This window comes from Branchiostoma belcheri, unplaced genomic scaffold, assembly GCF_001625305.1.
Source record: "Branchiostoma belcheri isolate BF01 breed outbred unplaced genomic scaffold, Haploidv18h27 scaffold25, whole genome shotgun sequence".
Lineage (NCBI taxonomy): Eukaryota > Metazoa > Chordata > Leptocardii > Amphioxiformes > Branchiostomatidae > Branchiostoma > Branchiostoma belcheri.
In genome coordinates, this window is record NW_017803854.1 from 1,155,480 (window position 1) to 1,178,435 (window position 22,956).

General features: G+C 43.5%; 3 protein-coding genes across 3 annotated transcripts in view; all 3 read left to right on the forward strand.

Annotated features, from left to right (window-relative positions):
• Positions 1-8,825, forward strand: part of LOC109471367 (low-density lipoprotein receptor-related protein 2-like) — a 15,920-nt gene extending 7,095 nt beyond the window's left edge. The window contains exons 8-18 of the mRNA XM_019770657.1: positions 698-839; positions 1,561-1,778; positions 2,482-2,634; positions 3,177-3,315; positions 4,700-4,837; positions 5,265-5,372; positions 5,650-5,766; positions 6,011-6,208; positions 6,942-6,946; positions 7,943-8,174; positions 8,725-8,825. Coding sequence (XP_019626216.1) covers positions 698-839; positions 1,561-1,778; positions 2,482-2,634; positions 3,177-3,315; positions 4,700-4,837; positions 5,265-5,372; positions 5,650-5,766; positions 6,011-6,208; positions 6,942-6,946; positions 7,943-8,174; positions 8,725-8,825 — 1,551 coding nt within the window. The remainder of the gene's footprint in view (positions 1-697; positions 840-1,560; positions 1,779-2,481; positions 2,635-3,176; positions 3,316-4,699; positions 4,838-5,264; positions 5,373-5,649; positions 5,767-6,010; positions 6,209-6,941; positions 6,947-7,942; positions 8,175-8,724) is intronic.
• Positions 8,826-10,355: 1,530 nt separating this feature from the next.
• On the forward strand, positions 10,356-11,902 carry LOC109471368. Its single transcript, XM_019770658.1, has 4 exons — positions 10,356-10,865; positions 11,123-11,242; positions 11,532-11,694; positions 11,877-11,902. The coding sequence occupies exons 1-4, from the start codon at positions 10,356-10,358 to the stop codon at positions 11,900-11,902; spliced, it is 819 nt and encodes a 272-aa protein (XP_019626217.1).
• LOC109471580 (helicase POLQ-like) lies at positions 11,893-22,812 on the forward strand. The gene is made up of 18 exons (XM_019770931.1): positions 11,893-12,282; positions 13,012-13,190; positions 13,688-13,888; positions 14,393-14,468; positions 14,859-14,956; positions 15,225-15,332; positions 15,695-15,840; positions 16,670-16,909; positions 17,311-17,452; positions 17,864-17,968; positions 18,360-18,473; positions 18,846-18,936; positions 19,381-19,538; positions 19,941-20,039; positions 20,571-20,747; positions 21,323-21,436; positions 21,953-22,087; positions 22,507-22,812. Exons 1-18 carry the CDS (start codon positions 11,997-11,999, stop codon positions 22,690-22,692), a joined length of 2,655 nt encoding a protein of 884 aa, XP_019626490.1. The 5' UTR covers positions 11,893-11,996; the 3' UTR covers positions 22,693-22,812.
• The last annotated feature ends 144 nt before the right edge of the window (positions 22,813-22,956 follow it).

Here is a 22,956-nt window from a genome sequence, read left to right on the forward strand (position 1 = left end):
ACTCCCCCCCCCCCGGAAAAATTGTGAAAAATTGAACCTTCTAAAATAGCATTTCCTACGTTTTGCAGAGGGTTTCAAAGGAAATATTAATGACAAGGTGAGCAGTTTTTCTAGGATCCCAGTCCCGCTGGTGATACAAACCAGTCCAAGTTTCAAAGAAAAATCTTGGACCTTTAGATAAAAAGTTTACCTTTGAGCCTTGTGAGGGGCCTTCCGAACCCCCACTGGCTACGGGCATCTATATCTATCTATATATCATACTGGGCAAAGCCCCAAACTGGGGCATCACGCCCAGGGTCTTGACAATGGACCGTTGGGATGAGGTGCTCCGTTCAGGGAAAAAAATCAAACAAGAAAGTGCTTATGGTGTACAAAAATAAACAGTGCTATGAACATGGCCGCAATGTGTCTGTAATGAATGACTAAGGAGTGGGGAGGCCCATGTATTGGGCCAACCCCATCCTGAAGATGTCTGTAGTTGGTGCTGAGACTAAATGTGCTGGTAGGTAGTTCCATTCAATGATTGTTTGTGGGAAAAACTAAATCTGTATACATCTGTTTTGCATGAAGGAATTGTGTAACGTAGGTGGTGTCCTCTTGTTGGGTTGGTGTTTCTGGAGGTGTATTCATGTATGGGTATGGCTACTAAGTTGTTGATTGCGATGCTTGAGCCTGTATCTACTGCTTTTTTGCCCAGACGGTGTTCCCAGGGAACAGAGACCGGTATCGGAAAGTGAGTAGCCCTTTCGAAGACCCCGTGACGTCACGCTACATCCGGCTGTACCCGGAACGATACGAAGGCTGGGTTGCCATGGTGATGGAGGTGTACGTCACAAACGGTGAGTCGTCATTCTTTTTATGTTTACCGAAGGAAACATATTGTTTTTGCTCCATTTCTTCTTCTTCTGTTCCAAACACTAACCTCTGACCTGGCCAATGGCCTCTTTTGTTGACGTCTGTCACCATAGTAACTGGTGTTGGGTTACATAATGTAGCAATTTCATAGTAGGCATGTAGACTCCTGTCACCATATACATGTATGTGAATGCGTTTGAGTCAGAATTAACAGAGCAGACCATATCGGAAGGTAAACATTATGCATTTGCTTTGCAAATGTTACTTTTCTAGTTACAGATCCAACTCTGGTACAATATACGTGTCAGGGTAGAGATCTGGCAGAATCGGCAATTCTCTGCTGGTACAATCAGCGATACATTAAGTATCATACATTAAAGATGTCTAGGTTTTATTTCAAGCACAAAGTATCTAAATGATACCAGTAGCTACATGTACCAGTGTTGTACTTTTACTTTTAGGATGTGTTGGGCATGCAAAGTTAGGCTCCTGTGCAGGCCTCTTGGAGTTTTGATACTGCGTTTTGTAGAATTTTTAACGCGTTCTTTTGCCGGCCATCCTACATATAACCAGCCGCCCAGAGAAGATTTGTACCCGTAACGACCGACCATTGAATTGTCAGAACAACAGAATTCAGACTGAGAATTTTGTATGCGGGTTGTTTGAATAAAGATTGAATTGAATAGTACATCATTCTGTTTTCAGACGAAGACACTTGGTTGCAGCAAGGCGAGTACGCCCCGTTGGGAGTCGGGGTTCACCCCGGAGCTGTCCCGGCGAAGATTTCCGACTCCGCCCTCCGTGCCTCTTCGCGTGACGGCGAGTTCTTCCCGCGCCACGCCCGCCTGCACAACGGGCAGGGGCAGCAGCAGGGAGCGTGCTGGTCTCCGGCCCCGGGCCTGGACACGGACCAGTGGCTTCAGGTACATGTCTAGCCTCTACCAGGCTTCAGAGGCGGCTGGAAAGAGTAGAGGTTGACTAAATAGATAGATAACATGTCATGGGAGTGGGTCCGCTATGCATCTGTGTACTTACTCCCCTGACTCCTCTGTCTACTAGGTTTTGAACAATTTTTATTCTTTCCGGCCGCGTCTGAAGCCTGTTAGAGGCTAGTACAACATATCATCGTCTCACCATATTGGTAGTTTATGGGCCGGTCAAATTCACGTGGGGAATTCAGGAAGCCGAGGATTGCATGGAATCTTGGATCCTTGTCACAGAAAATGCGGTGATCTTGAATACCTCAGAATCTGCACGGGAACAAGTACGAATTAGAGGGAATTCAGGAAGAAGAGCTAGGATGAGCTTTCATTCAGTTTGATTAGAAATGTTGTTCTTCCTATGTTCTTTTTTAAAACAAAGTGTTTAACGGTTAAGAGATTCATCAGTCACGTAAAACTGAGACTTGTGCGGAACTTCTGGCCTAGAGTACAAATAAAATGAAGTCTGAACTCTCCAATTTGTTGGAGAGCGCCACCTACATCGGCTACATATAGCAGCGAGATGCAGTACTCCAGTCAGAAGCTCTGAAGAAGGTGTCTGACAGACACCGAAACGTCAGCAAGGTGAGAATTTATCGGTTGTGTAAAAAGAAATACTTGTCTCCTCTCCAATTTGTTGTTTCAGATCAAGCACGACAAGGTACACAAGGTTGTGGGCGTGGTCACCCAGGGCGCGTACAACATGGAGCGCTGGGTGACGTCATACACACTGGCCTTCTCTCTGGGCGGACTGATGTGGACGCCGGCGACAGGCGGGGAAAGCGGCGAAGGGGAACTGGTTTGTTCAACTGCACATAACGTACATTTATATGATGTACAAAATGGCAAACAAGATAGTGGACATTCAAGTGCCTAAAGCGGTAGTTTGCAACCACAACTGTTATATTCAGAACCTTTTCTCGACTTTTCCTTTCTAGCCTGGAATCCATCCGTAAACGCTGTGTCTCCGCTCCGTTCCTCCGCTCTCGTGAAGGCAGAGCAATAGACAGAGCGCAGGCACAGCGTTCACGGATGGATTTCATGCCAGGCTATTCCCATTTCTCATCCAAGACCATATGCATTGTAGAGACGTATGCTGCCAAGCTGTATTTTTGTCAGGTTTAATAATGATTTTGTCGACTTGCTTACTTATTCTGTACATGTATTACCATCGCCTTTCACATGTGTATATTGTACTCATTAGTTTGTTGCATGATTTGAACTTTTATCTTATCTGTATTACGTCTGTACTTTTTGTGTCACCCGTTACCGGCTGAGTCTGCCTGCGCTGACGTAACGACATGTATCATTGCCGATCACATTGCAAGTTTTCCTGCTCAGGTAATCCAAGGAAACACGGTCAGCCATCGCTACTCCCGCCACCTGTTGGACAAACCGATGTACGCACTCTACACCCGCTTCTACCCGCGGACCTTCCACAACCGGATCGCACTCAGGGTGGAGATTCTGGTCACCCCGGGTAAGGCGCTCAACGCATGGCCATGGTCGCATATGGAGGCGCCCATTTCCGTTTCTTAAGCCCTTGGGCCACACAGTGCAATCACTACAGTAGTGGGATAGTCCATTGGTAGCGGTGTGTGTTTAACTCCCATACTCTTTCTCAAATGCTGAGTGCTAATCAGAGAATGCGGTATGTACCATTTTTAAAGTCTTTGGTATGACTCGGTCGGGGATCGAACTCATGATCTACCCACTTGCACCGGCTAGGCTGTGTTTAAATTTTATTTAAAAACACAGAATACGAGCTGATTGTAACCCCATTGTTGTCCCTTACATGCATGATTCAGGCTGTGCATCTGACGAGATCCTGTGTGACCAGGCATGTCGTGCGAGGGCAGATCTCTGTCGGCTTTTCGACGGATGTGTGCCCCTGGATTATCACTTTGGAGACACGTAAATACAATCTTATTAATCTTCGAGCAGATCATAGGGTGGCATAAGACATTCAGTATCCATTGGCCAGAGAGGTTCCCTTGGGTGGCGTGTTGGACCCTCTCTGGCCAATGTAGACTGCCTGGCCAATTTGATACTGTCTTATGCCACCCTAGGATCTGCTTGGAGATTACAATCTTATCAAAACTTTCATCACTCAGTGATCACACACACTTGAGGTTTTGTATCTGGTGTGTCTGTGTGTTTGCTTGTGTTTCCGTACTTATTTCCACACGCTAAGCGTGGGCACTAGCAAAAGGTTAGTTCAGAGGTTTCAAAGAGGTGACAGAAAAGGTTATCTCATTTCCTGTTTCAACGTCTTGCTGTATGCATGTTTCTTATCTCATGGGAGCCAGTGGGAAAATGCACCGACAGAATCAGCGAGAAGTTCGCAATATAAGATTAGTAAAAACTCTCGACGTTTCACGGAGTTCTGTCTTGCAGACCTGTTTGTGAAGACATTCTGCATACAGAGTGCGGAGAGGAGACCACTGCAGCAGATAAACTCGGCTGTTCGGGTTCGTTCGGTCATCTTACACCTATTTCGAAACCGTATTTCCATGTCAGTGGGCTTAGACTCACATTTCGAATGCTGCAACATATCTTAACACTGATGAAATAGCTACATTTACATGTCTTGTAAGACTGACTGACAGAGACACGTACCTGAAGTTTCAAGTTTCAAGTTTTATTCATAAAAATCAGCCTTGCAGCCAGTGCACAAACAAGCCGTGAATAACACTGATTTTTTTACAATTGTGTAGTAAAAATAAATACAAATTAACATTACAATACGTATACAGACACACAAACAAACACATTACAAAGCCACACGTCAAATGTCAAAGGAAAGCGTTGATGAGCTATTTTGATACACATTATAAATAATGCCCTGACTTGTTGCTTGGCAGAGATCGACAGCCAGTTCAGTCCGTGTGAGGATGACGTCAGTGCTGTAGTCTCGCGAGAACCGGAGAGATATCACGCGAGCCAGGCCTGCGATGGCAGAGAGGACTGCTCAACAGGGCAGGACGAGGCAACCTGTGAAGGTACGGTCACGCAAATCAAGCACTCTACAAGTTATCATGAGGGGTCATCTGCGTTGGTAGTAATCATAGTAAAACGTTGAACTTTATTCCAACACACAAATTATACAGAGATCAAATTTTCAGCGACGACTGTCGCCTTCACACGGCACACCCAACTGCTTCAAACTCACTATTAAACATACTGAAACAGCTCCTCGTAGCACCGAAGGGCAAAACACCTTAAGAAGACAAGTGTGGTGTAGTGACTAGTGTACTGCACTCCGTGTCAGGGAACCACTGGGCAGGGGACCTGCGAAGAATCCTATATTGGCGAGACAGAACGCTCCCTGAGGACCAGATTTCTTGAACACAAACGCCCCAGCTTGCTGTCATACTTGAATGCATGGCTGAATGCATCGTGATGTTGTTCTTTGTGTTTCTTGAACAGGCTGTGCGCTGGAGTGTGCGGCGGACCGTAGCTGCATCCCGAGTACCTGGATCTGCGACGACATAGAAGACTGTCCGGACGGGACGGACGAGAGGGCGTGTGTTGAGGGTAGGTACTCGACTGGTGACTAACGTAACGGCCATAAGATTTAAACTGTTTGACAACAATCGTGTTTTCAGCACCAAGGAGAGGACTGTTGCCTATTGTTGCATTAGCGATGTGTCGTTTATCGATGTGTCTCTCCTTGGACTTTGGTACACTTTTGGGTCATCTTAACTTTTATGACCAACTAACAACTGATACTTATACTCTATATATTCATCTTAAGTCACTGTTGGGCATAGCTTTGCAATAAACTTGTGCGTTGCCGTTGTCGTTTCGACAGGAGTCCCCAAAAACTGCTTCTTCCACTGCGTCGGCAACATGACCTGTCTGCCGACCCGGCTGCTGGGGGACGGGCACCGGGACTGTGCCGACGGAGGGGACGAAAGGGACAGTGACAGTGAGTGTTCCTGTACATGTTTTTGGCTTTTTGATAGCCTCTACCAGGCCTTGGGAGGCAGCTGGAAAGAGTAGAAATCGGCCAGATAGCGGCAAACTGTTCTCTCCAGCAGACCAAACGTCCCAGTTGTCGTACGTGTCAAGATCTTATAGAGGTTCATCCCCGTCATCTAAGTCATCTTTATTTTCATTGCCTTATGTTGACATGATATTGACGACCCGCGTACACACAACCGTTGCTACAGTTGAAGAGGCCCTGGCACGCAGATGGGGATCCTGCAGCTATACCTGCATGTCTGTGTACGGTAACGCGTCGTGCGTTCCTTACGGGTTCCTCTGTGACGGTGACTCGGACTGCCGGACGGCGGAGGACGAGCAAGTCTGCCAAGGCCTCGGCCGCCCGCAAGCCGGCAATCCTGGCGATGGGCCTGACAAAGCTGGTTTGTTTGTTTGTTTTATTTGGATCTCCGCTCGCTAGTATCACATAGATTTTACTCAGTCTGCAAAAGAAGTCTGGTGGAGACTATTTTCCTTAATTTATTTAAGTCGTGTAAAGTGCCTTTCCCAAGGGCACAAGATCGGCATGTCAGGACTCGAACCCGGCACCTCTAGGTTCCGAGTCGCGCACTCTGCCGCTACGCCACACGACCCCACCTAATTTCATCAGGTTGGTGAATGATTGAATAGAAGCTCTACACACTGCTCCACACCGCCCCAAGTTCTGGGGGAGGTATGTAGACGACACCGGCGTTGTGAACAGACAGGAACATGAACAGGAACTCTTCGATCACATCAACACGCAGCATGACAGTATCAAGTTCACAATTGAGAGGGAACAAGACAACCGTCTCCCCATGCTGGATGTCATGATGGTCAGGAATCCAGACAACACCATCACTACAGATGTGTTCAGAAAAGAAACCCACACCGACCACTATTTACAGTGGTCCTCCAACCACCCGGTGCAACAGAAGCTTGGGATAATTAGGACTCTTATGCACAGAGCCAACACTCTTATTGAAGATCCCGCGTTGATAGAGGCTGAAAAGGAAAAAGTCAGAGTAGCCCTCAGACACTGTGGATACCCAGAATGGGCCCTGAGGGAGGGGGAAAACAACTCCAGAGAGGACAGAAGTAGCAAGGAACAGAGTAAGACTGGAAAACAAGAACAACTCCCAGCGAGTTACTTGGTTCTACCCTACATACATGGAGTTACAGAGAGGTTGAAACGTGTATATGCCAAACACAATGTGAGCCTGTACTCCAAACCGGGCTTCACCTTACGTAATGCCCTTGTGAGACCCAAGGACCCTCTAGCACCCGGGGAGAAGTGCGGTGTGATCTACAAGATCAAGTGTGAAGAGTGCGGGGAGGTTTACGTTGGTGAAGCTGAGCGGTCACTGGGGGAAAGGACTTCTGAACACCAAAAGTCATTACATCAAAAAGACTGCAAATCTGCGTTAAGTCAACACCAACTCCAGGCTGGTCACAACATCACTACCAGGCCCATCTCTGACATTATTGAAATCATAGACCAAGAGTCTCGTAACCCACATAGGAAGATTAAGGAAGCGGTGCACATACAGTTGGAAGGTGCCAAACTAAACCGGACAGAAGGTTGGGAGCTCCCCAAGACTTACTTACCCTTACTCCGGAGGGAGGCGACGGGGGGTGGTACCCGACAGACCGATGCAAGTCTCGGGCCTAGTCTCGCGCTCTCGCGAGATTAGGCCACTCCGTGAACAAGATGGACTGATAGCCATCGAAAATTTGGAGGTTAGTATCCTTATCCTTCCAAAGTTGTCACTGATGAAAGAATTCACTAGGAACTTGAATAGAAAAGTTCTTTATTCACAACCTCCTGTTAGACAAGAGACGACGTTTCGATGACCGTCTGTTATCTTTATCAGGCACAGTAATCCTGAGCCACCAACATGCCCTGATCTTGTGCCATTGGGAAAGGCACTTTACACGACTTTCCTCACTTCGGTCAGGTGAAAATGAGTATTATCCTGTCATGTATTTGTCCCCTGTGTTGGTGGCCGCATTGATATAAGTTGATGCGGCCATAAGTTGATAAAACTTGAGTGTGCCGTCACCACGTCTGGTTGTAATAAAAAAAAACCGATGAAATTACATTACACAAATCACGTAAGTATATAATCATACATGTTGAAGGTGATTGCCCGACGTTGACCTGCGGAAGACCCGGCGCCCCGGCCCCGTACTGTGTGCCCGTTCATCTGATCTGTGACGGACACCCGGACTGTGTGTCAGGGGAGGACGAGCAGGGCTGTGGTGGCCAGCAGGCCGAGACGTCCACCGCTCCAGTCAGCAGCACGGCGAGCGTTCGTCGGCAGGACACTGCAGAACCTTCTGTCGGTCTGGAACCATCATTTGGACCAACAGGTGGTGTATAATTGTCGAGAAAGAAGAGAAATGTTGTTTCTGTCTGTCTGTCTGTCTATCTGTCTTTTTCTCAGTCTCTCTTTCTTTATCTCTGTGTGATTGAGTGAGTGAGTGAGTGTGTGCGTGCGTGTCGTGTGTGTGTGTGTATGTGTGTGGTTTGTGTGTTACAATGTGTGTGTGTGTGTGTGTGTGTGTGCGCGTTCGTGTATATGTGTGTTCGTGTGTGTGTGCGTGCGTGCATTGTGTGTGTGTGTGTGTGCGTGGTGTGTGCGTGTCGCGCGCGCGAGCGTGTGTGTGTATGTGTGTGTGTGTATGTGTGTGTGCGTGTGTGTGTGTGCGTGCGTGCGCGCACCTGCGTGTGTGTATGTGTGTGTGTGTGCGTGTGTGTGTGTGTGTGTGTGCGTGCGTGCGTGCGCGCACCTGTGTGTGTGTGTGTGTGTGTGTGTGTGTGTGTGTGTGTGTGTGTAGATGATCACAGAGAAAGACATACAATTTAAAAAAAGTCAAGCCCAAGGTTGAGCCCAAGTTTGTTTGTTCGTTTGTTTTGCAGAGCTCAACAAACAGAGTCGTGGGACGCAAGAACAAGCCATGTTTTGGAGCACAGTTGTCGCACTGGGCGTTCAGATGCTGTACCGCCTGCTGAGTTTCTAGGCAATGCAAGGTCTCCCCCGTACTGAGCATAAGCGTTTTATCAGGAAGGATAATATAATGACCAATGAGGTTTAAAATGACTGTATGAGTCACTCAAGCACCAGAACGACTATACACTCTGTGCAACATTTTAAAATGAGTGTCTTGTGCCTTCGTAAACACTCTAAAAGTGAAATTACATGGGCAGCCGCATCAGCCCGAGTATCTGCGATTTAAATTTATAATTTTCATTGTAAGTAATACATAAGAATTTCAGTTTACACATTCTCTACGTACGGTGTAAATTCAGATGTTTGTTTTAAGATGATAGATGTACCGTAAGTTACTTTATGTAGTCGTGACGTGGTATACTTTTCTAGATCGGTATAAAGCAGAAGCCGAGATCTATATATATATATTAAATTTAAACTTTTAACTTTTAAAACTTCAAGAAAGCACATCAACTATCGAAAAGTGCAGGTACTTACGATAACCTGGATCTGAGAACATTCGACACTTTGAAATCAGTTCTATATATGATGATGATTTAGATTTTTATTCAAGCTTTCGAACTTAAAAGATGCACGCCATTAGCTATACGTAGTTGAATATTATTGTATTTTGTTCGCCAGATAACACAATGGACAATATCTGCTCATTCGTGTAAATCTAATAAACTACCAATGGTGGTGAAATATTGCGCTGCCTCTTTTTGTGTATTAAAAAATCATCATAAAATTTGTAAATAGTCAATTTATCAACGTATAGAATAGAGTGGGAAAATTCGTATATAAAGTTGAAAATGTAAGGCTGACAGCCTCACCCCTCTGCTACAGTCGACCAGTCCATGTCGATTCCAATGACACCGTCACGTGACACAAAATCCAAGATGGAGGGTGTTTCAAATTTTTTAAACGCAGTCTGCCGAAGGAATAGCTTCCTTTACAGAAAGTAAACAGGATAGAAAGGTAAGTACTGTGTGATACAACAATACTGTGCATAAGCTAGTCCCCTTTAGAAGCATTTTGCCCATTTGAATTCGTACGTTCTGAAGTTTGCTTTCAGTTTACAGCGGTGAAGTGGGGAGGGGGGCGACTGTCGACGGATCAGAAAGACTTTTGGTAAAAATCCAGACTGAGAGGGTTAAAATATCAACTTCTCGGTACAACTAAGGACATCATATAAAATGTATCCTTGGTGAAATAACCCAGTAATGTGAGAAGTTAAACAAACTCCTAGCATATCATACAATTTAGACTTATGAATAGATATATTTATATATAACAGTTACAAGTATATAACTTATATATACATGTAGCTCAAAGATTTATGTGTCAGTCAGGAGGTTTAAATCTAGAGGCTTAAGTCTAGAGTAGTACTACATGTACTCACTAGCTACTTAGCATTGAAACAGTTGCTGTTATAAACTTATAAAGCCTAAGGTGTAGGTAACCCCATCCTGAGCTGATTTTCTTGCTTTTTTTCTCATATCAGATTTCCACTACTGTGGACACAAGTAAGGACAAGATATAAAACAGGCCTGCAGGCAAGATGGATACTGAAGACTGCCATATCAAGCGGCGTGTGAACTCTTCCCGCAAGCGGCCGCGAGACCAGACAGGGACCACGCCTGGGAAAGCAAAGATAGCTAGACCAAGGAGGTTTTTAACTGCCTTGTCTAGACAAATAAGTACGGCCAATCAGGCTCAAGCCTCAGTGGCCAATCAGGAATTGGTACAAGGCTCAGACTCAGAGTCAGACATTGCTCTGAAACAGAAAACTTCCACGGCAAATTATTGTGAGAGAAACTGCAATTCAAATAGAACATCGCCATCATTTTCATCTACTAGTAATGAGGAAACACCCAGGAATAAAAGACTTGTGACAAATACTACTCAGCGTTCAAGAAGACCTTTGTTTAAAGGGAACCAGATGCACCAAGATGGGACTAAATCTGGGAAGAATACTTCGAATCAAAGAGAGGTGAAAAGACCACAGGACATGTCCATGAAGAAGAGGCCTCTTCCTTGTGCAAGTTCTACACCTGGACCTTCCATTCAGGTAAAAAAAATGCATTTAACTATACTAGTAATACTACAGTAACTGTAACTGCAAAATATTTTATGTTTTGCATTTTAGATTTTATTTTGCAGAATGAGGGAAATGGAGGTCTTGATAATCATAGTGCAATAGAATTATGAATTAAATTCATATTTGTGGTGTTGCCATTTTCCATTGATCAGAGGATACCACCCCAAGAATTTTACTAATTTCTCACAAATTCTATTCTTTGCAAAATCTCTTTATTAAAACCACAGGAGTGCCCTGGGACGCCTGAAATGTTGTTCCAGGATGAGGACTGTACCAGTGTAGACCCTCAGGACAGCTTCAACTCTAGTGACACTCTCTTCGCACAGATGAACCTCAGCAATCTACAGGTTAGTAATATTTTAATATCAATTGTATTAGGGTATTTAGTATTACTGTGACAGTATTCACCATTGTTTTCAGTAACAAAAATATGTAGTTATATTCCTTTTAATTTCAGAAACAACAACAAAAATTGTATGAAGTCATCGAAGTATATCTTCAAGTCAATTATTTGGTATAGATATATGTATAAATACTGGAGAAAACATCTGGTAAAATAAACTTAAAGTAAAAACTAGAGGGCAATAATACCTTTCCTTGTACTTCATGATTTCATTGAATATCTTCCCTTTCTAGGAATCAGAATCAGCCAATCAGATGAGAGAATCCACTTCTACAGGAGATGATGTCATCCATGCAACTGTAGCAGTGAAATCATCTAATGAAAAACATGGCAGAAGTGGGAAGACAACAGTACAGGAAGAGCAGACATCGTCTGATGGACCCAGAAGGACTAATGGTAAAGCTAAAGCGGCAACTGACCACCTACTAGTACATGAATCTAAACACAGTACAGAGGGTAGTAGTAAAGGCAATCTTAAACCATCTTGCAAATCAAACGCAAAAGCAATTTCTGGAAATGAACTTCATACCAGTAGACAAGGACATCAGCCAATCCGTGTTGGCACATCGTTTGAGCAGAAAGAAGGTGGTGCAAAATCTGCTAACACACTGGACACAGCTAGGGAGAAGGCAAAGGCTGTACCCACAAAGGTGGCGAAACCAGAAAACGTTCAAGAGAGTTGTCCGGTTGATGATTTAATGAAGCACCAAACTGTTGCAGCGATCAAGTCAACAGTGTCCACGCCGAAACCAAGGGGGTCCTTAAGAGATAGAATTAAACAGGCACTTCAAACCAACATCAAGAACACCACACCTCAAGCCACAAAAACCAAGCAGATGAGAGACGAGTCGGTCACCAAGGTGATAAGCGCTGCCATGGAAACCTACGAGAAGACTTCAGAGTACGATGTCGGCCCGTTCTATGGCCTGCCTTCCAGAGTCAAGGAGTTACTTGTTCAACATCGAGGAATTGGGAAACTGTATGGTGAGTTTAAGAAAGGGTTCAGGCCTTTTCTATCCTCCATCTTAAAATTTGTTACTCAAGTGAGTTGGGACTACTGATTAAAGCTGTGCTTGGTTTCTTAATGAAGTTACTTTCAGGAGTCATCCTTTGCAGTCTATTAAACTGGCAGTGACTAGTTCAAGTTTACCCCATTTCCTGTGTCTGACCTCTTGACCTGTCATTCTGCCTGTCAATCTTCCCAACACCCACATCCATGTTGTCAACCTGCTCTGATCTGTGATCTGTCAAACCCCCAGCTTAACCACCCAAACAGTATTAATACTGTGTGTGTCACAGTGTTTGTGTGTGTGTGTGTGTGTGTATGTGTGTATGTAGTACCTGGAAGTAAAACTACATGTAACAAGCAGATATAGTTGCTGTACTTTGTATGATGAAAACTGTCAGATGAATTTTAGTTATGTTGTACTGTCTCCCCAACTCAGACTGGCAGCACGAGTGTCTGACGTTAGACACCGTCCAGAAGCGAGGAAACCTGATCTACTCCCTCCCCACCAGCGGGGGGAAGACCCTGGTTAACTACATGTAACTTAACTGTTTAACTGTCTCCCCAACTCAGACTGGCAGCACGAGTGTCTGACGTTAGACACGGTCCAGAAGCGAGGAAACCTGACCTACTCCCTGCTGACCAGCGGAGGGAAAACCCTGGTTAACTACATGTAACTTAACTGTTTAACTGTCTCCCCAACTCAGACTGGCAGCACGAGTGTCTGACGTTAGACACCGTCCAGAGGAGAGGTAACCTGATCTACTCCCTGCCGACCAGCGGAGGGAAGACCCTGGTGGCCGAGATACTCATCATGAAGGAGATCCTCTGTAGGAAGAGGGACACCCTGCTGGTTCTACCATTTGTGTCTATTGTGCAGGAAAAGGCAAGAATACACACATTTAGTATCCCTTCATAGTTCATACTACTAGTTTACAGCTCAAAAATGCTCTTTCTATTTTCTGCAATTTGGTATGCTGTTCCTTTAGTAGCTTGCTAGGTTGCAAGTTGTTCATTTGTTCCTTATACTATTAGATCCAATTTTTTATGCAAATTCAAGTTAATGTATTTTAACTTGAAGTTTAGTCATAAAAGGTTCTTACACTTATAAATTAGTTCCTTTGTAAGCTGCCTCAGTATGTACATACATATATATGTACATTTCAATATGTATTGAGCTGAATGTTATGTAGTTGTTTGTGAATGCTTGCAATGCAGCTATCATAAACTACATTTGTACCTTGCTGAAAGGTGGACAATTGTCAAAGGCCAGTTCAATTTAGTATAATTATAGAACTAACTATAGTTACCATGCATATATCCTATATATACAAACCTACACGTTAATGGTTGTAATGTTTGTTGAATACCTGGTACATACAGGTACGCACGATCGCTCCCTTCGCCGCCGACCTGGACTTCGTAGTCGAGGAGTACGCCGGGAGTCGGGGAGGGTTCCCGCCGAGAAAGCGTCGGCACAAACGCGCGCTGTACGTCGCCACCATCGAGAAGGCCAACTCCCTGGTCAACTCACTCGTGGAGCTGGGGAGACTACAGGAGATCGGCCTGGTGGTAGTGGATGAGGTTAGTGAAGATTCTGAAGAGGATATGTACAGGTATATTCAAATTCTGTACATCTTTTAGGCTCTTAAATTCAATGTAGAGAAGTATTATTTACCCACTGCCCATGCAGCCTCAAAACGTAACTGTTGTTAAGTGAAGGCATTCAGCACCAAGGACAGAGACCCCTAGTCATCATGTTTTCTAACAACATCAGTACATGTGTAGTTTTCTCCTTCTGCAAGTTATCTATCCTTGAAATTATTATTGTTTTTGGCTTTAAGTCTGTTTTTCATGATTGCCAATACACACAATGCAGTGCCAAAATGCATATACATTTGTACTTGTTAAACTAAGTTCTTACAATGGTCCATGTTAAATCACATATAGAGAAGACACTTCTAGAAATCACAAGGCAACAAAAAGCGGTGAGGGATTAATTTTAGCCATTATACTTTATTTATAGAGCATTAAACAATTCACACTCAACATGTTGTAACTTGTAACCTTTTTGTCCATACTTCCCAGCTCCACATGCTTGGGGAGGGGGGCAGTAGAGGTGCCACTCTGGAAATGTGCCTGGCAAAGGTGCTCTACATCTGCAGTAAGTTTTGCTCCTTCCCAAACTTATAGGATCAAATACATTCCCTGCTTGTAGGTTAGGCAGCAAGGAGATGGTAGTATGTCATATACATGCACCATTCCCTATAAGTGATCACCGTGCCTATTTCATTAATGTCCTTGTATTCATACCAGTACCTTCGCATATGATGGTACCTAGTTCAATAACGGTACTACTAGTACGTGTTCATGTATTTGTATCTGCCAGGTACAGCTATTGTGATTTAATAGGACCTCATACATTTTTATTTCATATATATGCTGCAGTAATAGAAGGTAAAGAATGTCATAATTCTGAAAATTGAATCATTGTAAAGAAATACATGGATCAAAAAAGTTGGATTATGAAGCATTAAATGTTGTATTTTTCCAGAATCTACACAGATCATAGGCATGAGCGCCACCTTGAACAACATCCAGGAACTGCAGACGTTCCTGTCAGCTGAGGTGTACTCCAACAACTTCAGACCTGTAAGGACTTCAATGTTATATACTTATAATATATATGTTGAAATGTGGTCTACTAGAGTTTCCTCATAGTATGTGATACATGTACTTAAGTTGAAAATTTCTGTAACAGATTCAAAACTTTCAAGTTTATAGTATTCTTAAATGAAATATCAATTTTTAATTCAAGGAAAGCAAACATTGAAGAACATGCCAAACATAACAATTTACGTTACAGTCATTTACGTGATGACTTGCATCAGAACAGTATTCTATTCTTTGTTAATTCTAGGTACAGTTGAAAGAGTATGTGAAGATTGCAGACAGTATTTTTGAGGTGAATTCGAAGGCGGCGTGTCCTGATGAACAAATTCAGTTCTCAAGAATGGTCAGCTACAAGGTAAGTCATTTTCCTAAAACATTATAGTTTGTAATGTAATTAGGATATAGATGTAATGTTTTTTTTAGATCTGCTAAATATTGTAATTACCTTTAACAAAAACATACTGTGCCTGTAGGACACTCAGATTTTTCATCGTTTTTGTTGGATATTTGGTCAGCAATGCATCTGCAATTTGCCTATTGCAGACGATATCTTTTCCATTACACATAATTTGAGAACTTATATAGACAGCGTTGTATAAAAGAAATGTTCTGCCAAAGTGCTATGCACAATACATTACAGGTTTCGTACAGGCAAAGTACGTTCTGCCAACAGGTTGGTAGATATGACTGACATAGACACTTGTCATCTTCCCTCAGTACCCCAGAGAGATGCAGTCGCGTGACCCAGATCACCTGGTCGGCATGGTGATGGACGTGATCCCCGCCCATTCCTGTCTTGTGTTCTGTCCTACCAAGAAGAACTGTCAGAACGTGGTGGACATGCTGTGCAAGCTACTGCCAAGGTACAGGGGAATACTTCTATAGTCTTACGTAGTATAGTGTGTTTAGTGAAAGTGGTGAACAGCCTTGACACTGGACCAAGGGGTTGGGAGTTCCAATCCAGGCTAATGTTGCTAACCCGACATGCACACTACTACTTGGAATCGTCGCAGATCCCTAGGACAAGATGTTAAGTTTTGGTCCTCTGTTCATAATGCTTGACCAAAAAAGCTATGGGTAGGAGAATTTCTCCATACAATGAACCTGTGAATACTGTACATACCAAGTAGTGTCTTTTTCCTTTGTCACGACTAGTGGGAGATTAGCTCTTCTGTGAGCTAAAACTACATTGAGATCAATTTCCTTTTCTTTCTCCAGAACTCTTGCACATAAGGTAGTACATGTGTAGGTAGTAGGCATCCTTCTATCTCAACAAAAGATGCACTTTATATTTTTGATTATCAATGAAAATGATACAATAATTTGCCCCAGAAAACTGAGAGGACACAAAGTGCCAGAGAAGAAAGCTCTCCTAAAAGCGCTAGAGTCAGATGGCAGCGGCACAGTGTGTCCAGTGCTGAACTACACTGTGCCATTCGGCCTGTCGTATCACCACAGCGGGCTGACCATAGACAAGCTAAAACTGGATCATGATCATTTTCCTTTTCTTTCCCCAGAAAACTGAGAGGACACAAAGTCCCAGAGAAGAAAGCCCTCCTGAAAGCCCTAGAGTCAGACAGCAGCGGTACGGTCTGTCCTGTACTGAAGTACACGGTCCCGTTTGGCCTGGCATACCACCACAGCATGTTGAGCTATAACTGGATTGAGATCATTTTCCTTTTCTTTCCCCAGAAAACTGAGAGGACACAAAGTCCCAGAGAAGAAAGCCCTCCTGAAGGCCTTAGAATCAGACGGCAGTGGTACGGTGTGTCCAGTGCTGAAGTACACAGTGCCGTTTGGACTGGCATACCACCACAGTGGACTGACCATGGATGAGCGGAGACTGATTGAGGAGGCGTACTCAGAAGGCGTGCTGTGTCTGCTGGCCTGTACATCCACGCTCGCCGCCGGCGTCAACCTGCCTGCAAAAAGGTAACTGTAAATACTGTAAATATAAAGATAAAAACTGTAAATACTGTATCTTATGCCCTGAGTCGTGATAACATTTGACACGGTTGTTCCGGCCCATGTGATAACTAAATGTGTAGCGTGGGGTTCTGTTTGGTTATCACATGGGCTTCCAAATGCTTTGAAAATAACAAATTTAAAGCACTCTGTAATACTCCTTTTATACCTCCCACCGACGGCCACCGTGAAATAAAACCTCTGCGAAAGTTCCAAGATCTACAGTATTTTAGATAAAAGCAAAAATTGACTTATAGATGCAGACTTTATGAGGCCAGACAGGTATATATAATGATTAAGAATACTAAGCTTCATTCCTTCTCCAATACTGCAAGTTGAAGTTATCATGTATCATCCCACGATCACAGAGTAATCCTGAGAGCACCCTTTGTGGGAGCAGACTTCATCAGCAGAGCGCAGTATAAGCAGATGGTGGGTCGGGCCGGCCGGGCAGGCATCGACTCCTCGGGCGAGAGCGTCACCATCGTCAAGCCGCAGGACAAGGCTAAGGTAAGGGGTTACTCCTGTGGTGTTGCCAAAAATGTATTGTAATGTAATTTTCTTTTATTACAAATCATTCTTGTTTTATATGCATCTGATGCCATTTTATACATGGACTTATTGTAAGATTCCCCCTCTTCTATAATCATTTACTTGACACATTTTGTATAACTTGGAACTTGATTACATACTCCGGGGAAAGGAAGTATTGTTTTGAGTGGCAATAGTTTGAGTTTGTGTGTTTGGTTGGTTGGGTGCTCAGTGATGATGGTTGCATAAATAGGGTGAGGGGTGTTACATTATTCAATTCCATACAGTACACACTTCCAATACATTTACGAAAACTCAAAACGCTTCCCAGAAGTCTGAAACCTCTGATTTCTTGTTTAATGTTTTATTTTGTTTCTTCTATTTTATAAGATGGCTGAGCTGATAGGGAGACCATTTGAGAGTTGTCGCAGCAGTCTGATGTATGATGATGGCAAAGGGCTGAGAACACTCATCTTAAACCTCATTGGTCTGAAGGTATATCTTAATAAAATCTCATAATTCATATTTCTGTATACACATATGTTCTTCAAAAGAAGTACTAGTAATTCCTCAATTCACTCAATGACATTCAATGCACATTCCTCAATTTGAGCCATGTAAACCTTTTTATAGCCACTGATTACTTTACGTTGATTCAGTCTGTGGCAGTTTTATATTGTAGTTATACTTCAATGTAGGACATGACAATCTGATGTACTGGTGCGTTAACTTGTGTGTTACACCGAAGGGCGGTTATACCGGCTATACAGATACAGAATCTTTTAAGGGTGAACTGGTGAAGACTTTGTTACATTGCCTTCAATCAGCTTCTACCAGTATCACTTCACTATCCCCTTTTTCACAACATATATTTCATTGACCGCAGATTGCCACCAGTAAGGAGACCATGTCAACCTTCCTGAGCCACACCCTCTTCAGCGTGCAGTGTGACTCTCAGCAGGACCAGAACTTCCTGGAATTTACCCAGAACGCACTGCAGGTGGGTCAGATCTTTCCTGAATTTACCCAGAATGCACTGCATGTGTGTGGATCAAATCTTGGGGTGATAGCAATATGCACGTGTCTGTATGTGTGGGTAAGTAATTGTTGAGATGAAAAAATTGTGGTAGCTTGAATTCCAAGATACCATTGAAACTTATGTTTGTAGGTTTGTACTTTAAAATATGTTTCCATATTGGAAGCCTGTTTACATCTGGGGAAGGAAATATTGTTTTGGGTGACTGTGGGTTTGTGTCTGTCCAGAAAGAAAAGGTTGACAGGACATGGGTGGGGGAAAGATTGATAGACAGAAGTCTGATTTCTTGTCTTATAGCGCGTATTCTATTGCATTTTCTTTCCACACAATGTACAGCACTTGGTAGAAGTGGGATTAGTCACAGAGAAAACAGGAGATGTGGACACACTGCTGGAAGTGACCAGACTGGGACAGGCTTCTTTCAAAGGTTTGTGTCAACCTAAAATTTTCTATGTAAGTTGGCCAGTAAGTTACATTCCTACAGAATACAAACATTTAGACTAAGTCTTCGAGAATCTGAGCATTTGTTTTGTGTACTTTTTGTACATCCTTTCAAGGCACCCTTCAAAACCCTGTATTATTCTGAGCCGAAAATAATTTTGCACAAATTCTGTGCCTTGGATCCTTGTTGGCAGCTGATCCTGTAACAGCCTGCATGGAAATTCTATGACAACAACATCGTATGACGGCCTGTGCCATGAATTGGACTGCACCATATTATGTTTTCCATTTCTGTGTTGTACATGAGAAAACAGTCACTCAAGCAACTGGATAGATTTTTCCCAACTATGTCAAGCAACTGTTTCCTCGTGTATCTCATTACCAGGATGTCTAACCTTCTTCAATGCACTTCTGTGATATTTTCCTCAAGGTCCCATTGACATTAAGTACAGTAGCCAGCTGTACCAGGACCTGTGTAAGGCTCAGGAGGCCCTGGTAGTGGAGAACAGTCTGCACCTGCTGTACCTGGTCACTCCGTATGACATGGTGGACACTGTGAGACCGAACTGGATGATATACTTCAGACAGGTATGAATCAGTAAACACTGACTGATTGGTTAAGCTGTTATGTTTTTGTCTTGTCTTTGTTACTTCTTATAGTATGGATGTATTGTTTTGGGTGGCTGATCTTGTGTGTCTGCCTGTTTGGACAAATTAAAGTACAAATGTAGGTTGACAGCACATATACATTTGTGGGGACAGGAAGTCAAAAAGCCAGACATAGGAAATACGTTGACTTGTTCTCTCAGTTCATTTTAGTGATGCTGAAGAAGAGTGACAGATGTCAGAAGTATCTCCATAATTTATCCAGTAGTAGAGTTTGGTTTGTCTTTGAATGTTGTTTATAATTACCTGGATGTGTAACCTTCATGAATGTATCAAGGATCATCTTGATGAAATTTCATGATCATTTTGTTTTCTCTAAAACAGCTGAGCCAGTTGAAGCCCATAGAGCTGAAGGCTGCAGGGATAATCGGTGTTCCTGAGGGCTTCATCGCCAGGAAGGCCTCGGGACAGAGAGCCAGACAGGTGGGTGTCCACGTAGATGGAGCGTTCATCTATTTACTCACTAGACTGAGGTGAAAAGGATCAAGTACTAGTACCTTGTACCTAGATTTGCAAGGAAAATGTTACTCAAGCAACTGGATAGGTTTTGAAAACAGTCAAACATTTCAAGTAACACCATAATGTAGCACCCACTACTTTTCATCAGTGACACTGACTACTTGAAATGTCTGACAATTTTCAAAATCTAACCAGTTAATTGAGTAGCATTTTCCTTGTGTATCTCATTACCTGTATGTCTAACCTTCATCGACATACCTAGTTTTTCAAGCCCTTCACATGAACTTGTGACGAAAAATCAGGAGCTATATTTGACAGACACATGGAGAGCCACCCAGTTAATTACAACTACAGGATTCTGGAACATCCACGCGAACCCACCATGCTATGGACTGAATGAGAAAAAGAGCAAAACTGGACAAATGTCCTACCTGACTGAAGCTTCTACTCTACTGTACTCTATAACAACCTCCCCATATACTTCTCTCCTGCCAGACATCAGTAGAAGAGGCAGTGGTGAACCGTTTCTACCTGACCCTGATGATCTACAGTCTGATGAAGCAGCATAACATCTGGGACGTCTCCGAGAAGTTTGACGTGCCCAGGGGCTTTCTCCAGAACCTGCTGTCCAGCGCAGCCAGCTTCTGTGCTTGCGTGCTGCACTTCTGCGAGGTGAGAGAGGGGAAAGTAGTAGTAGTAGTGAGTGACTGGTTTATTGTTAAAACACAGTAGATTGGCCTTGCAGCCACAGCTGAATTGTACCAAGCTTCACAGTAAAAATTTAACTACAGTAAAACCTACATGATTATTATACAATATGTACAAGTAACATTAAACAGTGTTGCTGTATTTAGTAGTTGACGTGATGGTTGACACAAAAAGAAAGAGTGAAATTAGAAAATTGTGTGAACTTGGAAACTTTGATATTTTATTTCTCCATTAGCTTTGTACACATTTGTCTACAAAGCTATTCTTTCTTAACATTTTTTAAAGGAGACACAAATACATGACAGATACTTTAAGGCAACAAAAACCAAAAAGACTGAAATCTCTGATTTCTTGTTTAGAGTTAAACTTTAGATCCAACACAAAAAAGTTCTGTCACCTAGAGCTTTCGACCAGTCACTCTGGTCTTCCTCAGTAGACTGACCCAGTGAGGCTTGTCACGTGGCTTCTTTAAAGTGTGATGTCAACACTGGCTCAAAGGTATTTGGTTTTTCTGATTTCTTTGTTGTTTTTTCCAACAGGCTCTGGAGGAGATGTGGCCATTGAGGGTCCTCCTTGACTCCCTGGTGAAGAGTCTGTCATACTGCGTCACCAGTGAACTCATCCCTCTCATGGAGGTGTCTGGTGTCAAACAGGTCTGTACATGTCTCCGTGTGTCTTAAATCTCTTCATGTAGATTTCTAACTTTATGCTGTTGACTTATAAGACTTATGTTGACTTCCTCACAGTTGTACGATTTTGATGTTGGTGGATATTTGAGCAGGCTTTGACAAAACCAACTGCCAAAAAGAATATAAGACTTAATCTCCAAGCAGATTCTGTGGGGCAAGGGGAGTAGATACATTGGCTGACTGTAACCAGTGGCCACTTGTAACCATTGGCCACCCCACAAATCTGCTTTTAAACCTAATCACACTGACACGTTTTTGGCTATTTTCAAGTACATGTGTATCTGCAAAGTGATTACAGGCTGCAAATATAGACTCTCCTTTCCCCACAGAATCTGCTTGGAGATTCCTAAGACAGTCTTTTCCGTAACAAGCTAAATTTTGCAGGACACATGCACAACCATCCTATATTTAGTTTACGATCGTCAGACAACCACACAACATACATGAGCAGCCCTTAACTTTTTTCCGACATTACAACAGGGTCGAGCGAGACAGCTGTACTCGGCCGGGTACAAGACCATACAGGACCTGGCTCATGCCGAGGCAGAGACTCTGGTACAGACCATTCAGCACATGCCCAGGAAGGTGGCCTACCAGATCATAGCTGCTGCTAAGGTAGGGCTTGGTGGGAGGGAATCTATGTTCACACAGGTGCAATGCTGTAGAGTCTATGTGAAGCAACAGGGGTGGCAAGGTGTTTACGGTGCTTGATGTTCAAAGCTAGTGGTTCTGGGTTCAAATCCCTAGCAGGCCCTGATGTTGAGCCTGTAGGAAAGGTTACTTTACACCTATTGTCTCACTCGGGTGAAAATGAGTGCCTGGCTTTGGTTAGGGATGTCCCCTAGGATGGGGTGTGAAGCCAAAGGTCCTGCATTTTAGGACAGCCACACTTTAATCATGTTAAAGAACCCACCACACTTATCTAAAAGAGCACGGTCTTTCCAAGTGTGAGTGGGTCAAAACTTACAGTGTAAAGCAGAGCATCAACCTCCTACATAATTGTTTATCCACAAAATGCTGTACCTATGTTTCAGGTGCTGATTTCCGAGAAGGCTGAAAGCCTGCTGGAGGAGGCAGAGGACCTCGTTGCCATGCCTACGGATGGAGTGGTGGGTTCCGTTGCCATGGAGACGGATGCCATGTCATTGGACGGCTGGAGTCAGGACAGTCAGAACCAGCGATGGTCACAGGTGTCCTCAAAGGAGACGGAGTCACAGTAGAAGAGTATGTCAGTACTGTGCGTACGCATGCTTTTTCAAGGTTTTCATCTGACTTTTGGTCAACATTGCATCAGAATCAGTTTGCCAGATGCAGATAGAGCTAGAAGACATCTTTTCAGACTTAAACTACAAGACGGGATGTTAACCTTATATGTGCAAATATAACCTTATATGAGACGTTCTGCCAAAGTGCTATGTATAGTACACTACGGGTTTCGCACAGGTGCAGTATGTTCTGCCGACGTACTCAGAAATAGATAATAA